The sequence below is a fragment of the Atractosteus spatula genome, chromosome 19 (genome assembly GCF_055471065.1).
Source record: "Atractosteus spatula isolate fAtrSpa1 chromosome 19, fAtrSpa1.hap1, whole genome shotgun sequence".
NCBI lineage: Eukaryota > Metazoa > Chordata > Actinopteri > Semionotiformes > Lepisosteidae > Atractosteus > Atractosteus spatula.
Window position 1 is genome coordinate 10,726,570 of NC_142724.1, and position 25,418 is coordinate 10,751,987.

Here is a 25,418-nt window from a genome sequence, read left to right on the forward strand (position 1 = left end):
TCATACTTTAGCAAGTGTAGTCCTGAGGACCTCCAAACTCATTGGTTTCCAAGTCACTTAAGATTGGTTTGGAGATCGCATGTCGGAGATCTTAACCTACTGCCTTAGTAGTCTACATCATAGACAAATACTGTAGGTAGTAATTTTGATCAGATTGCCAAACATCTGATCCTAAGTACTGACTTTTTGCAAAGAGTCTGGGAAAATTAGGAAGATGTTCTGTATGAATTAAGAGAGGGCAACAACCAGATCTGCATAATAGTTTCAGTAGTGCCAAGTGATAATTAAGCAACATCTCACATTTAACAAATGATTATTGTTCAGTTGATGTGTTTCTGCTTAGAAGCAAGGTGACAGACCTCCCCTGGTTGACGGGTGAGCAGGGGCCAGTCAGAAACCCTACAGGGAACCACTGGCCTAGAGCAGTCTATATAATCAGTTCACTTTGTTAGTTGTAGTTTTGATTACACATTATTAAGTTCGATCACAAGGAAACTTGTAGCATTTTTAGGGACAATTGTGCAGTTTTTAGGTTTTCATATGCAAGTCAACCGGTCAATCATTTTTTATTTACATAATTGTTCGCTACACAGAAATTTTTCAGCCATTGTGGGTCCTTCAGATAAGGAAATCAGTCTTTAATGCAAGCAGGTGGGACAATTTTCTGTATGACGATTTATATTTTAAGGTTCCTGAGTGGAGCAGTTTTTCTTACGCTTTCTGTTTGTAATATAAGAAAATGCACAAGAACATGAATAAGCGGTTCCATTATCAACAATGGAAAGTAATTCAAGTGCAAGGTTATAAATGGACAAATAACAGTAAAGATCTCCCTGACCTCAACTTTCTTGCCAAGACATAGACATGAAAACCTGTAAGAAAAAACATGTTAAAGAATCAAATGTTCTTTAAACATGTGAGGAACATGATTATCAGTACGTTAAATGATTAACTAACAGCTCCACCTAGTGGGAAAATAATTGCTGAAAACAAGTGCAAATCAAAATGCATCTTACTTCATTCTTTCGTTTTGTGCTGTGATGTCCTAGTCTCTACTACATTTTGTGTTACTTTTGATTTGTGTTGCTCTATACTGTATGTATGTTTTTAGGATAATTCCACAACATATCAGAGATTTAAACTAAACACTTTTCATTATGTTTCCAAGCAGCCAGCAGAATGCTTAAAAATAAAAGCATGTCCTGTGTTCTTTGTATGTATGAATTGAGGAACTCAGTATGGACTTTTTAGCATGCATTATAGGGCTTGTAGTGCTGCTGGTAATATCAGGAGCTTAATGTTTAGCCTTCTAGTCATGTATTTTCCTTATTTAGTGTCTCGTGTCAGTGGAATTTGTTAAAGCCTAGTGTGAAAATAGTTACTTGTGTTGTAAAGAAGTGCAAATTAAAATGTATCTTATACAAAACTTCATTTTATTTTCATTTTGTGCTGTATTAAAAGGGATTGAAGCTGAAAAAAAATGCCTCTGACAACCTGTTATTCAATTCAATTTTTCTTTTTACCGAAGTCAAATCTGTCTTGGCAATATATTATTCGATAGTCAGTTATAAAGCACTTACGCTTTTAGAAATTGGAATTCAAAATGTAGACATTGTACAAAGAGTATTCACCAGTCATATTTTATGGACATGCACTTGCTTCTGAGGAGTACCCTTACACAAATCTGGTGAATTGGATACTAAGAAAGTAGTGTCTGTCATTATGAGAGAAATGAAAGGAAGCAAGAACTTGGTGTAAATGCTGCTGAGCTATCATGTGGTTTTGATGAAAAGGAGCCTGTGGTAGTGCTGTGCATGTATAGGCGTGAGTAGATCATTATCACATGCAATATTTGCAGTTTATTATAGAAGCCAAAGGTTATTGCATTCAAATGGTTTGTTTTTAATAAATGGAAATTACCCATTTTTCCAGATAATGATTTCTGATTGCAATGGGGTATTGTACTGCACAAGCAACATGGTGGTGTAACAGTTAGTGCTACAGCCTAATGGCTCATGAGTCCTGGGTTCCAGGCTTTGGGACTTTATACAGTATGGAGAATGTGCATGTTCTCTCTTTGCTTGCATGGGCTCTAACTTCCGTCCGAAATTTGAAAGACATGTTTTGCTAGGTCCGTTTCTCTAAATTTTCCCTGTTTGAGCCCTGTGATGTACTAATGTTGTTTTCTGTTAAAAGATGGATGTGCTATACACAGTAATATTTTATTATAAATAGCATATTTGTTCATGCTACGTCTAATGTTCATATTTGATTCCACAACTAATAACACTAATGTGCAGTATCCTGCACAAAGGAGGTCTACATTCAAGCTTCTTTGGAGCTCCGGTTGACATTAGGTCCCCATTAAATCACCAGTTTTAATGACTTTGCTGTGATCAATTCCACATGCAGTTTGAAAATGAAGAATTTGGAGATAATCTGGAACCAAACTCCTGAGTACTTTTCAACCCCACAAAGATTTCAGTTCTCTTAATTTAAGCAGTTTACTTGCTCACTGATAAAAGAACTAACATAAGACTGACTGGACTGGGGCTCTCCAGGCTCTCCACTACAATGATTCTTTTGGCAGTTCCAAGCCGCCAGCAGAATGCTTAAAAGTAGATGCATGACATGTGTACTTTATAGTTCAGATGGGTAGCTGCGTCAGCATGCGTAGGCTGCAAAGGAACAAGTAATAGGTTTAGTCCATGCTGAAAAAAAAGAAGAAAGAAAACACAATGTTTTGGCCATGGAGCCTTCTTCAGGTGACACCTTCACACCTTTTCTTTCTTCTTTTTTTTAGCATGGAATAAACCTATTACTTTTTCATGTGTACTTTATATGTTTGCATTGAGGAACTCAGTATGGACTTTTTAGAGTGCACTACAGGGCTGTGTACCGAACAGTACATGGCAATAATAGCAAATTAATTCCTAGCATCTCAGGCTTGTATTTTGGTTAAAAAATGGCACATGTCCGTGAAACTTATTAAATAGAAGTAGACATTAAATCTCAATAATCTTACCAGCTCTTCTGTATAGTTTGTGCTTGCTCATTCGTTACAGGCTTCAGATTTCAAGCTGTTTATGTATTTATTTTATCATAGAAAGAAATAAGAGTAACTAATTTCTAATTCATAATTTGGAGACTGTTTCTGCCAAAAATCTCCAATTATAAAGAAAAGGGCATTCTTGTGTTTTAAAATAGCAACTTTGTGGCCTATTGACAGGTGTATTGTATTGGGAGACCCTGAGTTACTGTATCTAAGACGTTAAGTTGTTACATCACTTAACTTTAAAATAAAAACCTTAGCAATCAGTAAATTTCACTCCTATCTGTAGACTGAAGGAGATTTACTTTCTTGGTTATCCTAGAATGTATATAATCTCAACACATTGCTTTTCTTCTGGTTACTGCCCCTTTGACCTTTTTGAAATATGGCTTTAGTTAAAGCAAACAGTTTCTTTAGACACTGTTAGTAATGTAGGTATTGGGTTATATGACTACCCAATTGCTGACAGATCAATGTGTCTAGAATTTCTTTTTTATTCTTTCTTAATTATCATTTAAAGCTTTCCAATATATCATTTCCAACCCCCAGACCCTTTCCCTTGCTCCCATAACCAGACAGCTCATACATTACATATTCAATGAGCTGTTCTCAGGAAATATACAGTACAGTACATACAGTATAAAAAAGGAATTAACAAGTTTCAAGGTCTTCACATGGTAAAAGTTCATATGTAACAAATTTCAACACAAATACAGTGTATACAAAAGTAGGCTTTCTAATATCATATAACAAATAATTCTACATTTAAAAAATTAAAAAGAGTCATAAATAACTAAGATAAGTTGATAAATTCACAAATTACTTCCATTCAAATTTCTATTAGAATTTCAAATAACTGTACAGGGCAAAAAAATTAAATGTATTACTTATTTATGTGTTTTTACTAATTATACTTCCTGGTTTGTAGAGAACTGTGGCTTCTATTTGTGATTCCTTGCCACCTACTAAATGTGTTTCTCTTAGTTTTGGCTGTAAGCAGGACAGAAAAGAGATTCAATGGTGCGGTAGTTCCTTGGGGGTACATAACATACAGTAGTGTTTATCGCAGTAACAGTGATAAGAAAATTGCTTCTCACAGGGCATGCATCCTCTGCATAGGTAGTCAGACTGTTTAAAGTGACAGTGATGGTTTTGTTCCCCCAATTTTTAGCGTTTGGATTTTGAACAGAAAAAAGAATCCAAGTGATAGGATGCCATTCTGCTTATTTTGCTTGCTTGTTTGCTTTCTAGTAGGTTTTTGATTCAAGAATCCCATATACTGTACCATGTTAGTAAAGATCAAGCAGAATCTGTTTCAACTGAAGTAATGGGCAGGTTTGTCCAACACATCACACACTCTTTTAAAGAAATGTGCACTTCTCTGGGGGTTATACACACTACAACACTGTACATGAATACAATACATTCCTCATCACCATTCATGCCTCTTCCTTTCTGTGCTGTGATACCTTATTTCTGTTTTCTCAACAAGGGTTTAACTGAAGACAAGTGCATTTAGGAGCATTTTTAATTATAAAGATAAATTGATTTGTTTAAAGGATACAGTAAATACACTACATACAGTACCAATTTATGCACTCAGAAAATAATCTAAAACATATACATTCCGATCCTTAAAAATTATAATGTTTTGCATGGAAATTGTCAATTGACAACAGAGCAACAAAGTAGTAACTAAAACTCTCTTATTCCAATAGAGGGTGCCATACAACTAACAATAAAAACATCATATACTTGTACATTACAGTATGTGCTTATTATATATCCCAGGCTCTAACAAATGGATCCTTAATGTGTATTTGACAAAGTAGAGTTAAAATCATAATATTAATTCAAAGTAAAAATAATTTACTAAGCTATTGACAAAGAAAAATAGTATTTCTCTAATTCTGTTTAAACCAGAGTATCTACAGTCTTTGTTGCAGCTCGCTTAATGACAATTTGACCATTAACATACTGTATATAAGGGTTTGAAAGTTTCGAACAGAGGTTACAGAAGTTTCACTCTCTGTAAATATTTTATATATCCACCTCTGCTTAAAGCTGTTATTATGCAACTGTAAAAGGTGTGAAGTCAAATTATCCACTTCTTTTTTAAACCACTCATAGATAGCCGGCACAAGTATTTTGGATGGTAGAAGTGACTGTGGTAGACTGCAGTATTCCACAAAGTTATAATAACAGTTTAGGGCGTCATAATTGTAGCCCCAAACAAATGTTATATCTCAAATCACTTGTTAATGCTTAACAAGCATCTCAAGATCAAAAAGTGAAAAAAAAACTTTAACAAGCATTTTCTTAGGCAAAAATTAAGTATTTTGGAATAGGTTACATATCTAATTTCCATTGCACTAAGCTGTATAAATGTTAAAATATTACAAGATGAGATGTAATTATATATTTTAAAACAAGTTACTTATAGTAAATGCATTTGTATTTGATGTGTATTTACACAGATGAGTGAATTTCTCAGGTGAGGTAAAGACTTACACAGTCTCTGCCTGTGACAGACAGGTACAGTACATGTATGGTGGTGTGGTGGCTCTGTGGCTAAGGATCTGTGCCTGTGGCTGGATACTTGCCTGTTCATATCCCGCGGCCAGCAGAGTATTACTACTCTGTAAGGCCCCTGAGCAAGGCCCTGAACCCCAACTGATCCAGGGGTGCCGTATAAATGGCTGACCCTGCGTTCTGATCCCAAGCTTCTCTCCCTGTCTGTGTGTCTCATGGAGAGCAAGTTGGGGTATGAGAAAAGACAAATTCCTAATACAAGAAATTGTATATTCCCAATAAAGTGATCTTACATACTAATACAGCAATTTCTATGGTGTTTTAATGTCTCACCTGTTAGATGCTATTTGAATCGTCTTCAGAATATTGTCAATCAGGAAAAAACAGCACAGCTGGATAAGGGCAAACCTGAATGTGCCTCCTCCACATTCAGACGTGCTTATATAAAGTATCTTGTATTTCTTACAAGTTGAGTTTTAGAGCATTGTAAAGTAAGCAAGCTGCATAATATCAAAATTATAAATATCTGAAACAAGTTGTCTAGCCATGTTGCAAAGTTGAAGGCCTTGAAGAAGTGACTGAATGAGATCCTCAGACCTCTCAGCTACACACACAAACACAGGGCAAATGGACTCTTCTCATTTTTAACATGTACAGTATTATGTTATGGTGAACCTCTGTAGACTGTGGCCTTGATGATGTAGCACTACCAGCCAAAACTGGCATGCTGTTAAACATATCACATATACTGTGTTGTTCATCCCTGGTCACAATCAATCCACTATCCCTAAGGTATTTCCCAGTACCTCACACAGTGAGGGCCAATATTGAACGAGCACTGTCACACAGTACATGTACACAGCAGGAGAAGACTGCTGTCAGTGGAAATCATTTTCATAAACTCTTTAAAAAACACATCCTTTTTTTAATAAAGAAATAGATTTAAGCATTATTAACGGGGACCCTGATCGTGAACAAAGAATTTGTATTTAATACCTAGAGCTTAACCTTTCTTCTTTTTCTTTTACTTTCACTTTTATTTTTTTATCCGGTAAGGTGAAATTTTTTTCTATTTTTGCTATTTAAAAACCCCCATCTAAAACAGTTTTAAGCCTCAATATATTCAATTCTCTTCATCTTCACAGTATATTCCTTAAAATATGAGACAGATTTGCATTTATATATTAGGCCATTTCAAAACATCTACCAATCAAATCTAATTAAATCAAATCATTATCGGATCTTCCTCAACATTAACATCATTTGTTTTTTACTACACCCTCATAAAGCCAAAAGGCTACTTTTTGTACAGCAAAAATATATGCTTCCAGGGTTATCTGTTAATTTAAATAAAAAAAGGCTGAACCTTCACTAGATTTCAAAAGAAATCTGCATGTTGTTGCATTAAGTGGGTAAAAGATTGGATGAAAAGCTGAGAACCATATGGAATGTCTAAGACTTCCGCAGCTGTGTCACAAAGTTCTTTGGCAAAATAAAGACCACAAGACTTTGTGGTTCTCTGGGAAAAAGATCAAACCATGAGGGAAAGTAATACAACACTGACCAAGCCAGACTAGCCAGACTTTCTTAAATCTGTAGTAGAATCATGAATTTAACGTTGGGTCTGACATTTACAAAACTCCTCATACAAGCCATTTATCAACTGCTTAATTGATCCAGTTTGAAATAGCTTGACAAAAATGGTGAAACCAAGGACTTTCCCTCCACCATGCCCAACTAAATATAAATAGGACAATAAACACCTGTTTCCCAGTGTTCACTGGTGCGCATTGCTCACTCCACCCCACACTTGCATTGGCTTTGCGGCTCATTCCAGTTAGTGGAGGGGCTCCGATGATCTGATTGTTAAATTATTAAATAAAGATGTATCTATGGTAAGCATTTCAGCCTATCCACCGCCATACTTGCTTTCGCAGACACGCTGGTCAGCGCACAAAAAGCACCACTGCTACCAGACAAGCCTGCACTTACCTTGTTAACTCATCACTGTAACTACTAGAGCAGAGCGTAGACCTATTCCACCCAGGTGCAGTTAACCAACACTCACCTTGTTAAATATCCTTGCAGATATTTTAAATCAGTAATTAGTGCTCCCTGCTTCTCTTTTTTCAGGTCTAGATATTCACATGCTCTCGTGATTGTTTTTTCCAGCTTTGTAACTTGCTTGCTTGACTTAGTTTTCTGTCCCCTATACAGTATTTTGCCTGGTGACAAGTTTCGACCCGGCCTGTTTTGAGTATGCTCTGGACTGTCTTTCGTGCTTCTATACTGTACGTGGCCTGTTTCCATGACTTCTCTTATGGATCATCCTCTGTACTTTCCTTCTTCGTTTACCCAGCTTGAACCCTTGCTCACTTCGCTACAGTGAAGTGGGACTACCCCTTTGGATCATCCTTTTTGCTCTGAGTTTGGACTCCTGCCTGTGTGACTACAATTTCGGACTGTGTTATGGTTTCATTTCCGCCTGCCTGTGCACTGTCTGCCCAGCTTCTGCTCCTGAAAGTGGATTCGGCCTCCTGTCTCAAGAGCGCTGCATTTCATCAAGTGAGTGTTGCAGTACAACAGTGTGAAGCTAAAAAAAACACAATGATGGGCGATTGTCAACACAGTTACTGTAAAAGAGAGCCAAGAGCACCATTACATATCAGAAAATAAAGGAGGTTAAACTTGATTGTCTATGAATTTTGAATAAGAAAATCACTGAATTCAAAATAGATTTAAACTTTTAATGTTTCATAGATGAGACAAAACACTAATAGCTGTACAAAAGAAGTAATACATTGAATGTAAGTACTGTACTTGGGTGAAGTAATGGGCCGTGTCCACAGAATTCAACACATTTAATTTCTTCTTCTACCTGTCAGTATCAAAAAGAATTGGAATCCATAGCAAAGGATGCACTGTCGAGAAAGCAATAACTGAATTCACTATTGTAATGTCTAGAAAGCTGTTGTGCACTTCTGACAGCTCAACTTCACAAAAACAGTTATAGAATTTTAACAACAAAAGTGTATACCTACACAGTTATGATACTACCTGAAAATGTACATATGAACTGTGCTGGACCAGTTGCTTTATTAATAAAGACCTTCTAATGCTGTAATTATGTTGAGCACTTAAAAAACTGAATTATTTTTTTCAGAAAAAAATACACCACCAAAAACTGACAGCTGCCCAACTTACTTGATAGTTTGAATAATAAATCATTAAACGTTAATTCATAGGTATACAACAAAAGTCATTTTTGCCTTAGATCCTGTTCAATTACAAACAAGTTATGTATGTATTTTACAGCTTATATTACTATAATTGGGGCTGTCCATTTTGTGTGGAATGAAAATTTGAAAAAACTCAGAAGCAATCCATCATCAAATCTCAGAACATCTGAAGAATTTTCTTTCACACAGTGAAAAACATCAGGTTCTCTTTTTGCTCAGATTGGTCTGGAAAGCAAGTCTGATGGATTATGTCAAAGCTATTACAAAAGCTTTAAACACATTACATAATGTTGCCATCCAACAACAATTTATTTGTTTTTTACAACTCTTTGTTACATTCTTCCCAGTTCGATGTTTTACATTCGGCCAAGCCTTGCTAGCCTGAAATGAGTCTTACTGAATTCAGATGCAACGCCACAGCAATGTGGTTCAGTTATTATGAGATTCTTATTCTGCTAGTGTTCACTCATTTTCTATGCAACAACCACTAGCCACTGAACAAAAAAGTCTATGCCATATTACATGCAAGCATGCAAGCAGTAGTGTAAACGGCTAATGTGAACAGATAAAGGGAGAGTATCTTGAGAACTAAACAAAAGCCAATATGCCTTCAGACACTTTTCTTTTACAATGGTACACAGTATTTTCTGTGGCATTTACAAAATACTGCTACAGGTGAAATTAGGTTTTGTGGGTCTTTATTCCTCCATCCTCTCAGACATTGAACTTGAATGTTGATCCACCCTAAAAATGTAGGATATCCCCCCAAAACTACAATTAATGCTTGCAACTTGCTCCCCTAAAACAGAGATTCAGACTTACAGTACACCTTGCATGGTAGGATAGATTATCTTCAGCCATATATCTGTGCAGTCCACAAATACATCCCACACACAGCACAGATGAAAAGGTGCATTTCACTCTCATCTCGGGATTCCATGTCATTCCATACAGATGTTCTTTTTTCAACATTGAGTGTTCTGTGAAACCTGCTGAGACAGATTTGCATCCTTGCCTTGCTCCTGAGCCACAAGCCTGTGGTTTTCTGTCATCTGTGGACTCTGTGGAAGGTCCTCCTGAACAGGTGAGCGGGCGTCGGTATCAGGAGTTTCCGGCAAAAAGTGATCTGTTGGGTCAAGTTGCTCATGGCGGTGACGGCATTTCTAAATTAAGTCAAAAATCAACAGAACAGGGTATAAGCAAATCAGTTTGGCAGTTAAAAGGATTACCATGTATCAAACACTATTTTCTGAAGCTGTTAACAGTATATACTGTACATGTATGATACTCTGCGATTGCTCACTGAAAAATCCGAAAACAATTACAGCAGTGTTGATCATTTTTTTATTGTAAAGTTTGAAATACTGGCTTCTGGCTTTTCATTTAAGTGCTGCTTGTATCTGCCAGTAGTATCTAATATTAAGCTTCTTAGACCAACTGTCATTTTTGTTATACGTGTATATTAGATTTGACTTTGTTTAGAACAAAACATATTATTTTACTAATTCTTGTATGCTTCTATAGCATCAGGAATATTTTACTTTGTCTACTAATATTAAGTAAAGCAACTGAAAACTTAATCATTGTTTTATGAAAATGTACGGGGCTTCTAAATAATTTCTAGCTCAGTTTTTTGTACTTCTCTGATATAGCTTTGGGTTAAATCTACTCAACGGCATTTTATTTTTTCATTTTTTTAAAATACAGCATTGTAAAATACAGTATTTTGAAATAAAAAGTAGTAGAATTTGTTTAGGCTTAATATAAGTCAGTTGTATAATACCAATATAATATACAGTAAGTAAGTTGTATGGTACTGAAAACCATTGAAGTTAAAAGGTATCATTTGCATATTGACCTACAATATCCAGTAAGTTATCATTCTTTCCAAACTCATAAAGAAATAAAAAAGACTTACCGTTTCATATAACCTTTTTAGATGACCTGAAACAACATCAAAGAAGCAACAAAGAAAGTTTGAGATAACACATAAATCAATTTTTACTTTCTACAAAGGTATTTTGCGCATGTAACTTAAGTGACAAGGTGAAGACTGCCTATAGCAGGAGAGCTAAAAGCATTTTCAAACATCATATAATAGAGTACACTGCCATGCTATCATTGTATGTTCCTGGTATTAAAGCTCATGAATGTTACAGCACTGATGTGGCCAATTAAGGTAGCACAAATTTAAACTCAGCCAAAAAGTTAATTGTTGACATTGGTACATAAAAATGAGACTTTAAAGGAGTTGTATATAAAGGTCAAATTTTCTATTTACTAAACTTAATTCTAAGTTTGTACTGTACAACATAGGAAATGTACAGTAGGCAATGAAGGACTCTCTACAATACAATGATTAAAGTTAATGAAGGACCTCTGTAGCAGGAGAAATAAATCCAATTGGCTATAAGCTAAAGTTTTAACTAATATTTGCCATACACAGGCCAAATTATAAAGAATATCTACACTTCTGTTGTCATCAATTTCTGTACTACTTTTAAAATGGTTGTCTATAGACCCAAAGTCATATAGTAACAGTAAGGGTTATTACCATTTTTTAGCAGATACACCATTATTGCTCCAGCAACAAGAAGTAATATAATTGGTATGACAATTGAAACAACTCTTCTGTGACTCCAACCTAAAAGATACAGAGACAAAAGTGGCATGCATATCAATCTCAGCTTTACTGGATTCACTATTATTTTACTTTTTGTTAGAGTGTTTTTGAAGACTGTTCAAAATTACAATCACAGCAAAAATGGTAGTTCAGAGCTCCCGTGTCTGAACTCTTTATTGGTTTGAAATTATCAACTAAGAAAGATGCTCACATGTAACAGAAGGATTTGTTAATGGACAGAAAATTAACACAACTAAAAAAACATTTAGCCAAACACCAAAAGAGAACCCGGTATACGGTACGTAACTCTTAAGGATATTAACATGCATATAGTCTTTTAATTAAGGGGAAAAGCCCAAATGTCAAATTCTATTCTAAATCCTGCTTCCTCAGAATCTTGGAGTAGACAGCGAAAGAAGTCTTGTTTCAGGAAAGAGCTGGCCCAAGAATCATGATACTGAATCTAATCATCTTAACATATTTCAAACAGGAAGGAAAGTCAGTCATGTGTGAGAGGCTTAGCAATGAGCAATAGCTGAAGAACTTGTATTCCCATAAGGAAAACCTTGGTTCGTCACTGTTTCGTTTCTATCTTTTTTAAATAACTTTTCACAGAAAAATGGAAGTGAATCTAGCCGCCCACCATCGTTTAACTTTCCAGGTTCCTGTTCACATGTTTACTCTGTAGACCTCACTTCCTCTGAAGAGGACTGAACATCAAAACTCATGACAGCTATTAAAACCAGACAGCAGTGCAACACTGGAAAGTTAAAAATATCCCTGGGGCCGAGCTACCTCTTATGAAGGACATCTTTCATTTACTCTTACAGTATATTTAAAAATGGAATCACCCATTACATTTCCCTTTTATGCCCTCTCATTTTGAAATGTTCACTTGTTGACCCCCAAAAACAGAACTAGAAGGGAGCTAGTACTAGTGCACATCATGACATGACTACTGTTGATCGATTTGCCATTTGACACTATGGAAGATCCACAGTACTCAATAACGATTTAGCATCATTTCTAGGAGTGATGTATCTCTCATTGACTGATCTGCATTTTCCTGGACACCTAGCCCGTCCTACAAGTCAATGTAACAAAGCAAGGTGAGGTTTGCTCAATCAAACCTACAGTAGGCAATCCTGCTGGTCGATCACACTGCTCAGGGGCAGACTGGCATTTTCTAGAACTAAGGGCCCCACTTCTGCTAAGCTGATACTTTTACTCGTTGCGCCTCTTGCATGCCTATGCTGTATAAGACCGGTACAAAGTTAAAACCAAACTGATGAGTTGTGTATTTGTGAGGATTGACGAAAGAATGCCTGAACGAAATGCATTAACAACTGAAGTGTGAGAGCAAAGGTCAAAACCTTAGCCACACCTAATACCTAACACCAGCCTTCTCCCCTTCCTCATCACTGTACTTCCCTCCCTCCATCCCATCTTCATTCATGCAGCAGCCTCTCATCTCATTGCAAATAGTGAGGGAATATAGAATGCACGATGTGAATTCTATAAAGCAATTCTTCCTATCCCAAATGTCTGCACGAATTTGGTGTTTCAGGCAGTCAAATGTCACAAAAGGTGCTCTTTGACTAGACCTGAGCGTGGAAATTAGCATGATTTACAAGACTTAAGTAGCCACCCAATTTCCTAAAAAACAACTGGATTGGCAAAATAGTATTCTTTCATTGTTGCAGGAGGTTCATAGTCATACTCACCACAAACTCTGTCAGATGTGGGGGTTCCTGCTTTTATTTCTACTGAGTCCCCTGTACACCTTAATGTAGATAGGAAAAATATGTGTGAGTAATCAGTGTCATTACAAACAGCCCTATAGTTCTTCCTTTTCTTCATAGAAGATGCATAAACACTGTATTTAATATTAAGTACACCTGAGAGGTATGCAACACATAGATCTGCCTTTTGATATTTCTGGACATGTAAGTTAGTTCTACAGTATATACAGTAATTGATTTAAGACAGGAAGACAGTTTTGCTATTTAAATTTAAAAATAAATATGTTACTATTATTTACTTAGGTTCTGTTTCAAATGGCAATGTGTGCCATTTCTGAGCTGTGGATTAAATCAAGAGAAAAGAAAGTCGTGTTAAGCATCCTTGCATTATTGAAAATAACACATATACAGTACTACTATATATACACAGTATACTATACTATAATACTATATAATAATACAGTACATAGCAACACATGATACTAAAAATGAAGAATGCCCCTTTAACCCTAACCATGTTATTTTATACACAGCCATTTATTCCTAAAACAATCAGCATACCAAGGGACTGTATTTATAATTATATAATTTTGCTGAGTTCATATTTTACATATTTTATTCAGTATAAAAATGGGATAGCAGAAGTCATGATTAAGTTACAAAGGAAGGAAGAAAGACTGCTCAGAACTTCTGCTTTTTTGCTTCTCCATTACTCTCCAGAGTAAGAAAATTCTCTGTTTCTTACTCTGTCCATTTGAGACATTTCTCCACTGCAGAAGTGATGTTAGAGAAGCTTTCATAGAGGCAGGACTCACACTCAGTGTCTCTGTCCTTTGTACCTGTAGAGACAGATCAAACATCATTCCTTTTCCTGTATTCAGGACTGCAGAAACTGGTTACCACTGTTCAAGTTAGTCAGCAGTGCTGTAGTGGTTAGGACCCTAGACTGAGAAGTTTGTGGGTTTAAATTCCAAGTGGGTCACTGCTTTTGTGTCCTTGACCACCTCACTCTGACTGCTTGACAAAAACACCCTGTTGTGCAAAGGGGTAGAAATGTGACTCTCTTCCAATTAAAGCAGCAGACAAAAAATCAATTAGTAATAATCGTAACACAACAAGCAGAGAAAGAAACAAATCTGGCAGACTGAGTTTAGCCCCAGGCACAAATCCACTGTAGAACATGCAATGATACAGTATATCTCCGTAATCTTCACATATGTTTTTTTTTTTTATCTACAGCTTTGTTTTCCTGTGCAGTATTGCTTAGGTTGATAAGAATTTATTAAAGAAAACAAATATCAAAATGACTGATATTGCATTGATCCTTTCTGAGTTCTGCAAAAGCTGAGAAGTGAAACACGTGCAAGGAAACGTAGTACATTTATCTCAACATATACAGAAATAAACACAATGACATACTGTTAGACTCACTGAAGATTATTTGAAACACAGAGTGTCCTTGGGTTAATAGAATAAACAAAAATCTGTAGTCTACTATGTCAAACCAGAGATTAAGGTTTACCTGGTCTACGAACTCCTTCTCCCACTTCGCATTCTGTGTGCTTAGCACAGGTCACACAGTCCTCACTGCTGCAATGATAGCCCTCCTTGCACACACATTTTCCAACCTCCGTCTTGCTTCCAGGGTCCTCAATGATGAAGTTCAGATCTGCACATGCATGCCGTGTATGGATGTTAATAACAAACCAACAGAAAGCATCATCTGGAGACCAAACACGAGAATTCTATTAACTCGTCTTATTCGACTAATAGCGTGAAATGAAAACCTACTTCCATCACAGTTAGGCTGAATTTTGCATTTTGTGTCGCTGTTGTAGTTGGGCATATATTCACCATCCCCACATGGATCGCACTTCGGTTTATCACACGGTTGGAATTCATCTTTCATCTTCGTTCCTGACATACAGAAATGCACATAGGTTATTTGAACAGAATACATTTGATATGAAGAGAACTAGGTCAGTTATTTTCAGGTATGGTATTTCTACAGAGCAACAATCATTATTAACATTAATCTTTTTCTCATTAATTAATAGTGTACAGTAACATGATGGACAAGAGCGTCTCATCACAGGAAAAACTACTGGTGTGCATATCCGTCTTAGCTGTACTGGATATTTTTTTAGTTTAGATACATATGTTTTTGAAGGCTATACACAATTAAAAATAAAAAAAAGTCTGAAATGGTTTGAAATGATCGACTGAGAAGGATGCTTCCCATGTAACAGGTTTTATTAATGGACGACAATTAAGCCAACTAAAAACAGAAAACTGTTGTCAGGACCTACAGTACACAGGATATATTACTTAATTAAAGCATCTTGTAAAATATATTATAAAGAAATATTAATATTATAAAGCACTAGAATTGTCCATGTTCAAGGTACTTTATCTAGGAGTCAAGCAAAGTTGAAAAGAGGGAACTGGGAATTAATTTACTAAATTCAGTGTCTCATGCAAATCCATTGCATGAATGCATGAGTACAAAAAATGCAAGCAAGAGAACAATGAAGTCTTTAAAAGACTGGCAGCTGAAACTGCAACATCTGGTAATAACCCTGCCAACCCTTTTATTAATACACACAAGGAAGAAAATATTGTTACATTTTTTAAATGTAAGTATAAAATGTCCAAATGAAAAATACTTAATCATTATGTAAATATAAATAATGTGATTTAAATCTCATTGCAGCACTAAATATGTATAAAATGATGCTTAAAAACTGAAAATATAATATAATATAATAATCTACTAGTGTTCGTAGATAATGTCTCTTCCAGTAAATGGAAGTTCTTAACTTGCACTAAGAGTATCACACACTCTTATTGGCATAGTCAAACTGACTTTCATCATGAACTATACTAAAGATTGTAGTGATAGTATAACTGATCATTATTAACCATATTTGTGAACATGAGCCATTTTCTTCCAGTTCTTTGTTCGTCTTTCAATTCTCGTCCACAGCTCCCTTCCCCAGCACTATTTGTTATGTGCACTGTATCTCAAAACATATTAACACTTGCAAAAATGCATTTAAGATGCAAATTCACTATTGTAAAGAATAAAGTATACTGTACATGCAAGATGATGCAGACACTTTTATAGTTATTTGTACTCTTAGTTATAGCCACATTGTTGACCATCACTATCTACCTGGTTAAGCAAGAAAATAACCTAAAACTACTCAATTATTGATTGCTTTTATACTGTTTGAGTTCAGTTGCACTGCTACCATGCACCTTATAAAATGATGTGTTAAACTTTGTTGCAAGTAATAAATTGTGTTGCAAAAGCACCATGTATAAAAACTTTGGATGTACAGTACAACTAAATCTCACCTGGCTCACATTTTTTACAGCATTCTCCATTCTTCAAATAGTTTGTTGTCTCATCGCAGGTCAAAACAGTGGCAATCAAGGACACCTAAAAACAAGGAATGAAAATTAACCAGAAGCAATCCCTCATAGTAATAAGTACAAAATGTATTTTTTCTGATTTTATGTCTAATGCATGTGTTTTATGTGTTTCTCAGACTTGCCAGGTATGATTGGCTGTATCTAACGGTTCCATTCTCCGTGGCTCTGCAATACACTACTGTTCTGTCTGTTGGAAAGCAGTCACATGCTCTTAGTCCTGCCTGGCACCCTATCCTTCAAATAAAGCTCCAATGTGGACAAACTGAACATCAACAGAAGGATCATTGCAGTGTAATGAAGTATTACCATATAAGATGCTTTATTTAATATGAAGCAATGCTAGTAGTTTATGTTACAGCAACAAAACTGTTTTTTTTTTCAGAACATCATTAAGAACATCATTCCTGACCCATCAAACTTATCCGCTTCTATTTCAAGTACTGAAATATAAAGTTCTATATATTCCTATAACCAGAAATGGTAGTACAGAAAGCAACCCCAAGTATGAAATTCCACTGAAATCCATCACAAAGTTATAACCTGCACCCATGTGAGCATGGGCAGAACTTAAACTCTGCAAAGACAGACTTCCCAGCCACCAACTGAGGCCCTATGAGGCAGTAGTGCTAATCATCATACCAACATTTACAGTATATTTTTCTGGTTTTGCTCTTAAACTCCAATATTACAAACAAGTGGCTGTTTAATGAGCTGAACTAAGGCTGCTTGCAAACCTTTGAATCACTAGGTTTTCATACTGAACAGACTCGAGTTATTGTACATAACTTTGTGACTTTCCTAAACTGCTGTTAAGGATGATATGAATTCTGTACAACAAACCAAAGAGGTGAATGAAAGTGTAATATTAAGCTTTCTATTAAACAGCTTTTTCACAGTTCTTAATGCTTTATAGGTAAATGTCTCTCTTTATATTTATAGTTTCTAGTTTATATTAAGATAAAGATTAATAGGCTCGCAAGCGCAGTGTGAACCCTAAACCTTTTCAGAAGATGCAGCACTAGACAGATATTGTCTGACTAGATAAATGAAAAAAGAACAAATCCTTCCAATCTCCAGGCCTAACATATCCAAGGCAGGCCTGGAAGTTTTTTATTGATCTCCTGAAAAACTTCCAAGTTTTCCCCTTTTAAAATAGCACATACAACTGGGGTGAAACAAACAGCAAAAACAAAATGCATTCTGTAAAAGTGATAAAGGGATACTGCTCCACCCTAATAGCTGATTTTAAAGACTAAGATGTATAATAGATGTATATTTTTTTCTCCATCATGAAAAGGTGACTAGGTTGGGGTTCAGATGAACTATTTAAAGGCCATTTTTAATCTTGCCTCTAAATTTAAACAAATCAATACAGTACATACTGTAAGTTTAGCATTAATTGACAGATAAATTGGAACTGGTGCTAATTGTTAGACCACATTAAAATACATTGTTGTTGCACTATATAAACAAACTAGATCTAACCAGAATATTTTTATTTTATAGGTTCTACTGTATTCAGCAGCTACAGTACATGCTAGGAGTTTGATTTTGTATTCTTTTGCTAGTATATTCCAGCAGACTGTTCTCAAGACAGAAGTAGTGATGCTGTTCAGACCAGTGCACGCTCGGTAAACATAAAGATGCATTCACCTATTCCAGCAGGGGGGGTTTCACGCAAAGCTCTTGGAGGCATGGTGTCATTGTGGTCTGTGTTCACTCCTTGTTCACTTCTAGACTGCAGCACCTTCTGTGTGGAGTTTGAACTGCTCTCTCCATGTCTGCATGGGTTTGCACCAGTTTAGTCCCAGCTTCTAAAGATATACAGGCCAGTCCCTACAATGGACAGGCACTCCTAGTCCTTCCTTGTGCCTGTGCTTCTAGGATAGGCTCCAGGTTGCTGCATCACTTACAGGAAGCGAGTTGCCTTCTGATTAAGGATGGATGAATGCAAGGCTCTTTCTGTCACAACATGCCTATAGTAACTGATCTGAAGCCTGTTGGGAAATCCAGGTCCTGGAAAACCCCAATGCAGCAGGTTTCATGCATGGTCATGAAATCATAATTTAACCTTAGGTCCTATTTGCGTTTTCTTCCGTTGAGACGTGTGGAGTCCTTTGGTTCAATTGGTGGCTAGGTTTACGGTACTGTGACTCTGTGCCTTCTGATTGGTTATGGGGGGGGGGGGAACGTGATAAGGAAATGTGGAGATCAAGCAGTGAGAAAGGGAGAACAAGTGTGATGGGAACACGGAGTTGGAAGTGTGGCTGTTCTGTAATAAACTGGCAAGACAAAGAATATCCATCTCCATCCAGTTCCATTCTGTACCGGCAGAGTGTTAACAACCATCACACGGACCTTACAGTTACAATTATTTCTAAAGTCTCTGAGCAACTTCATTGTGAATAATTAAGCAGGAAGGGATTTGCTAAATTAATTTACTAATCACCTGTTGAAAAACAATTCTAAGTACCCCTCAGTCCTCTGACAATCAAAATTCTCTTAATTGAACTGTATACTGTACGTGTTTATATGGCCAGGAATTAGTGGGCGTTCCCAAGCTTTAGAAACAGGTACAGTACAAAAACAACTGGATCGAAGCTCTTTGGGGCCAAGGTTGAAGAGCACTGCTGTATAGTGACATTTTCTAAGTGGTATTTAAAATTATATCCAAATATTTAAACCAGATGTGGTGGTGTGATCAACTTCGTACTGTGTTAATACACAGTATTTTGTTACCTGTAGTGTGCATTAAAAATATATGCTGTAACTTCTTTCAATTTCAAACAGAATGTGCACACAAATTGTTTTGTCTATTTTGCTACTAGTGACAAAGCAGTTCTTAACGGTTACGGTTCGTCCTCAAACAAAAGTAACCTCAAACAAAACACAAAGAAACAAGCTACGCCTCCTTGTAAAACACCTGTATGGCATACGTGTTCATATGTGGTTAGATCAAAACGATAACACCTTATCTGTTGTGTGAAAACCCGAAACTTTTACTAGGACCGAAACGGCACAGAAAACCTATTTTTTTTTCTAAATAAAACATTCTAAATAAACAGAAGAAGATCATGTCTATTCTTCATAAATTCTGTACCTGTATACAGGGATATTTAAAGGGAAAAAAAATGCAATAACGGTGCGATTGTATAATTGTGTACATAATAATGACTTTGTGATTGTCTGTCTTCTGAAAGTACACATTCATATCGCAATCGCTGTATTAGTCAGACAGACCTTAAAAACAAATCAGCAGCCAAAAGTATGTATTTCTGTTGAGCTAGCTAGCAGAGAGCGTGTGAAATTAACGATGGGGGTCGGCAGGTGTCAACACCGCCGCAAATCTGCTGGTTGTAAGAGCCGTGAACCCTCGTCAACATAAGTTGTAAAACATTGTCTGATGCACACGATGTAAAATGATTAACATAAACAGAGGGCATTACACTGAACTACCGAGTGCAGAAATACTGACATTTGTTTTTTTTTATAATAGGAACTGTTGCATTCACGGATAGCACAAACAAAATGATATACCAGTAAACTTTATATGTAGTTACTGTAGAAAGTTATCCGTCGTCCTGTTTAGTAAAACGTTTTCATTTGATCGATTTGATTTTAAAGACATCTGACATTTTGAAATCAACACCACACCCTATAAAATGCGTTAAATAATATTTTTGCAAGACTTTCTTTTGGAATAAATAAATAAGAAACATTGAATAATAAGAAACGGAAAGATCAGCTGCACATGCAAGGAGGCAAAGTGTCTTTTATACGGGTCAGTATTCATTTTACATTCAGAAGTTAAATGTTTAAAAAATGAAGAGATTTATCTCTCAAGGCCAGAGACATAAAGCCATAGCGGTTAAACTTGCTTCCTTTACGGAAAGTCCCTCTCTAAAACTCTGCTGTTAAACCAAAAGTCCCCAACATACCCCCCGAAGTTCAATTGAAAAGCACTGTTTTTCATAGAAATGCTTTAAAACTGTTAGAAAAACATCACTGCAATGCCCAAGATATACCAAAAGAATTGACATGATCATTTACGGCATGTACGACTACTAAATATCACAGATTCTTCGGTTTTATTAGAACTGTCTCGGATTTTAACGTTATTTCACGTGCCGGTAAAAAAAAAATAAATAGTTGAAGCATAAAGTCTGTCGTTTTTTTTCATTACATCAATTATATTAATAAATTATATCGATAATTCGTATACGTACTGTATACAAGCAAAGGGGAAAGTACTGGTAAAAGTATAGGTCAATGCAATAAAAGTAACATCTAGACATATCCAGGAGGATTTGTGTTCTTAAAACAATGCGTCGTCTTTCTGTTAGAAAGAAAGCGAAAATACAGCAAATTGTATTTGCTATTACGCCATAACAACACATCATCTGCATGGGTGGGAGAAGGTGGGAGTTGGGTCCTCTCTTGTGAGGTGACACCCCTAACACAACAACCAAGTCTTAATAGCGTCCACTTTTCTCCAGATTCTCAATCTAGTAGTAGTAGCAGTAGTAACGACTACGTGCTGTACATTTCAATAAAGCTGTAAATTGGACTGCGTGCAGAGAAATCGAAAGTAAAAACATTAACGTCATAATGCAGTGTCTCGCCTGCCTGCCCCTGCCACCTAGACACTGGTGAATGATTTTTAAAAAGAAAATAACAGATACAGTACAACCCTTACGCGCTCCTGTACCAAGCATAACTGTAATAACACACTACAGTACATCGCATTTGCACTATGAACCCTGACATATTTAAAAGTACATGAAAGTATGTCGTTTTTACAACAGTTAAAATGGTCAAAACTCTAGCTATGTTCTACGAACTACTGTACATACTGTACATCGCTACGCCCAGGTACTTACCACCACGATGATATGGAAAATCTTCATTTCTGCACTGTTCTCCTGGTTGTTCTCAGTCGGGTACTGCACTGTACTGACTGCTCGATATCGTCGACTGCGGTTCTCCAAGCTAGCTACACCAAAACCCCGAGCTGCTTCAGCCAATCACTGTGCACAGGGGATTTCCAGAGTACTGTAAGACTGTAAAGACGTTGAGCTTTTTTACATTATAACAATTTTAATGCAAATACATAGCATAACTGTTTCATAAAATACACATAGAGAGGCTAGGACATTTGTTTCTATCAGTATTTGTAAACCTACAGTATTTGTAAACCTACACTCATGTACTTAACAGATATTATCTGAACAGTAAGTGAATAGATATCCAAATCGCAAATTGTCTGTTCTGGAAACAATAACATGATAGGATTGGGGATTAATTCCTGTTCTTGCCACTGTTTGCCATTTTGTCATATTACATACTGAAAATGTATTTTGGGGACAGGGATATTAAGGCTGTGAAGCTGCAGTCTGTATCTGGAATGGAGTCTGACATTGCAGGCACTGTGATACTGTAACCTGTTCTAATGCTTCTGCTTCTTTCCATCATTAAACTGCATGGCAATGTGAGTTGGGACAGATATCCTACTTGGAGCAATTAACTGTGTCAAATGCAAGTGACAGTAATTTTCCTTCCCACACTGCCAGCAGTTATTGTCCATTGATCCAAATACCATCTCAAACAATTTTGGATTGACTGATATATTTTGTACAAATGGCCATGCTGGACCGTGTATGACCAGTATAGGGATGACAGGAAAAAGTTGAATCAATGGAAAAAAAATAGAAACCCAAGGAGATTCTGGTAACATCCTATGTGCTCATTGCAGTGAATAATAAAAAAAAATCATTGTGTGCAGGTGAATACCTTCCTTCATGTTTTGTTATTGCCTACTATTGTCATTTTATTGAGAAAACATGTAACGTCTCCCTTTGGCTCATTAATGTATTCTGCCAGATTGACTAGGATCCTGTACCTTTAAGTCTGGTTTGACCAACTGCTGCATGGGGTTGCCCATAGGTTCTCATACAGTACAGTATATTCCTTGTAATAACTACAATATATGCAGAATGACACTTCCTCTATCCTCTAACATTATATACAACTTTACATACTGTATATTAAGAGAAACTATAAGACTGGATATACTGTATGTACAATAGACTTCATCTAGTTGCAAGTACTGTAACTTGTTGCTCTTGCTAGTGACTGGTCATCTGTTGCATTCTTATCTATACCCAGAAAAACACCTGAAATTTAACAAGAATCCTGTCCTGGAGTTCAATAGGATGAAGGGGATTTAAGCTGAGTAGCAATATTTTCTCATTTGGGAAATTCAGCAACACACTGTGATGGCATGTCTCACTCATTGTTCATTTGGCATCATAAACTTGTTAACAATGTCTGACTCTGAGATGGCAGTTTCACTTCAAGAAAATGGTTATAATTTTTCAGAGTAATGCCACTTAAAGCAGAATGGTCCCCCAAGTAGGACACTTTGAATACAGTATATTATAGTCACTTATTGAAATGCATGTATCACATCACAAGTGAAAAAATATGCATTTCACTTGTCTGTCCTCTTTGGATACTATTTAAATTAAGTGTGCCACTACCTTCAGTTTTTCCTCCAAGCACTGAAAATCAAAAGCTACAAAACCTCAAGAGTAAAGACTTTAGACTTTGTGATAAGATATCACATCTTTGGTTGGTACTTAAACCTTAACATCTGAATAAGTGCAATGGAATTAGCGGACTACTGTACATCCAGAGTAGCCAAGCAGTAGGATTAACAGACTGAATGCTGCTGGAGATGAAGCCAGTTGATATCTTTTATGTTCACAAAACTCTGTGTTTGGTTATGGTGCCTTTTTCTTTTCTAGAACTTGCAGAACTTACACAACTTTTTAAGGAGAAACAAACTCTTCTCCATACTTTTCCATTAGGCTTCAGACAACACCATAGCACAGCCCTGGTGAGGGTGTTGAATGATCTGCTTCAGATTCAGGAGTGTTGGCTGTTCTGCTGGACTTTTGTGCTGCCTTTGACACTGTTAATCATGAAATACTCATAAACCGTTTTAGAGACTTGTGTTAGAATCTCCAGGGTAGCTCTTATTTGTTTTGGATCTAGGTTTCTGTTGAAAAGAAATGTGTGGCTCTGGAACTAATGGCATCTGACACCGATTTACTGAATCTTGGTGTTCCACAAAGCTTGGTTCTAGGAACTCTTCTCTTCAGCATATATATATCACGGCCAGACCTCTACTGTGTTAACTTATATTGTTACACTGATAACTCTTAAATGTCCATGCAGGCTAAGGCAGGCATGGATTGAGATATCAAATTTAATGAGCTGTTTCTTAGATATTATTAAAATGGGGGGTTACAAAAATGGTGAAAATCAGGAATTGACCGAGCAGTTTAGCCAATAAGTAAAAGAATTGTTCATAACCGATTTTTCTAGAATATACCCAAGCAGTTGGTATAATTAGAGGCACTTGAATTCTTTATTGTCTGGCACAGCTTTGTTGAAAAGAGTAATAATACAGGCACACTTGGTTAAACAAATATTTATTAATGATGACAATACAAACACTATACTACACACAACAAAACATATAAAACACAAATTACTTTATGTATACAATATTTACAGACAAGGCATTTCAGAGGCCTAGCATTCTTATCACTCAGAAAAACCCCCAGACTTCTACTGAGTATGAAACTTTTAAATAATGCCTACAGAGGCCAAATAAAGATAAGCTGCCTTCTAAATAAATGTAACACAACTTGCAGTTAAATCTCTCTCTCTGCACCTGGATGCCACAAACTAAATGGGAGCTATTCTAAGAGTGCACTCACAGGCAGGAAAGACATCTCTAAGCAAGGTATCTTTTACCCAGGAAACCCAAGTTCCCTAAAAACACAGAATCGCAAGCTCTCTCTAGCAGGACTCAGATAATTAGCTCCAATCAGGTTTTTGTTTGGATGATCATGGAATAGGGGCTCTCGCCTGGTGTAAGCTTCAAGTTATAACTTCTCTCTTGTGGTCTGACCTCCTTTCCTCACCTCTACTTTCTCCTTTTCTCGTTGTCTCTCCCTCTGTCTGTGGTCTTAATGTGATCTTATACTGTGTGTTTCTGGACTGCTCATTGATCATCATTAACCCACAACCTATTGTTATTACCTAGGTACTGTATACCAATGTAAGGGAAGGCTTTGTTAGTATCACAATTAAAATAAAAATCACCTTCAATGTTCTGTTTACAATACAAGGGCTTCCCCTAGTTGCCTTTGTTTCCTCCCACAGTCCACAAACATGCTGGTACTGTATTTAATTGGCTTCTGTGAAAATTGACCCCAGTGTGATTGAGTGTCTGTGTCTATGTCTGTGTCTGTTGCTTGCCCAGATACTGTAGATTCTAGCTTCCCCTCAACCCTGTATTGGATAAAGTGGTTTGAAAATGAATGGATGGACAAATTAGAGTGATTTTGAACTTGATTCTTTAATAGTAGGTATATGCTTATTTATACTTTATGTTTATAAATTAATTTTCGTAAAAGCAAACATAATATCTGTCCAAATATAAATCCATGATTCATGAGCTAGTCCATTATTGTGTTTAACTAGCACAGAGAGTTGAAGTTGCTGCTACAAAATAAATAATTGTATAGTGAGGGAAGCAAACATATGCTCAATGCATCTTAATTGTTTCTGAATAGAACATTTTCTGTTCAACTATGAATTAACAACAATCGGTTTAGTTTATCTATCTAATCTTGTAATGTCTTATCTTTCTCACCGCAAATCTAAACTCAATCTGTCTGACTGTGTACCTGTGCAGCTTTGATCTGCAGTTTATACCA

The 25,418-nt window shown here is 36.3% G+C and overlaps 1 protein-coding gene across 1 annotated transcript; it reads right to left on the reverse strand.

The window, feature by feature from the left end:
- Nucleotides 1-8,317: 8,317 nt before the first annotated feature.
- Nucleotides 8,318-21,598, reverse strand: cd40 (CD40 molecule, TNF receptor superfamily member 5). The gene is made up of 9 exons (XM_088937326.1): nucleotides 21,507-21,598; nucleotides 16,549-16,633; nucleotides 14,980-15,105; nucleotides 14,711-14,857; nucleotides 13,934-14,027; nucleotides 13,171-13,229; nucleotides 11,378-11,467; nucleotides 10,742-10,767; nucleotides 8,318-9,986 (listed from the first exon to the last, which is right to left on the reverse strand). The coding sequence occupies exons 1-9, from the start codon at nucleotides 21,531-21,533 to the stop codon at nucleotides 9,789-9,791; spliced, it is 852 nt and encodes a 283-aa protein (XP_088793452.1). The 5' UTR covers nucleotides 21,534-21,598; the 3' UTR covers nucleotides 8,318-9,788.
- Between the last annotated feature and the right edge of the window lie 3,820 nt (nucleotides 21,599-25,418).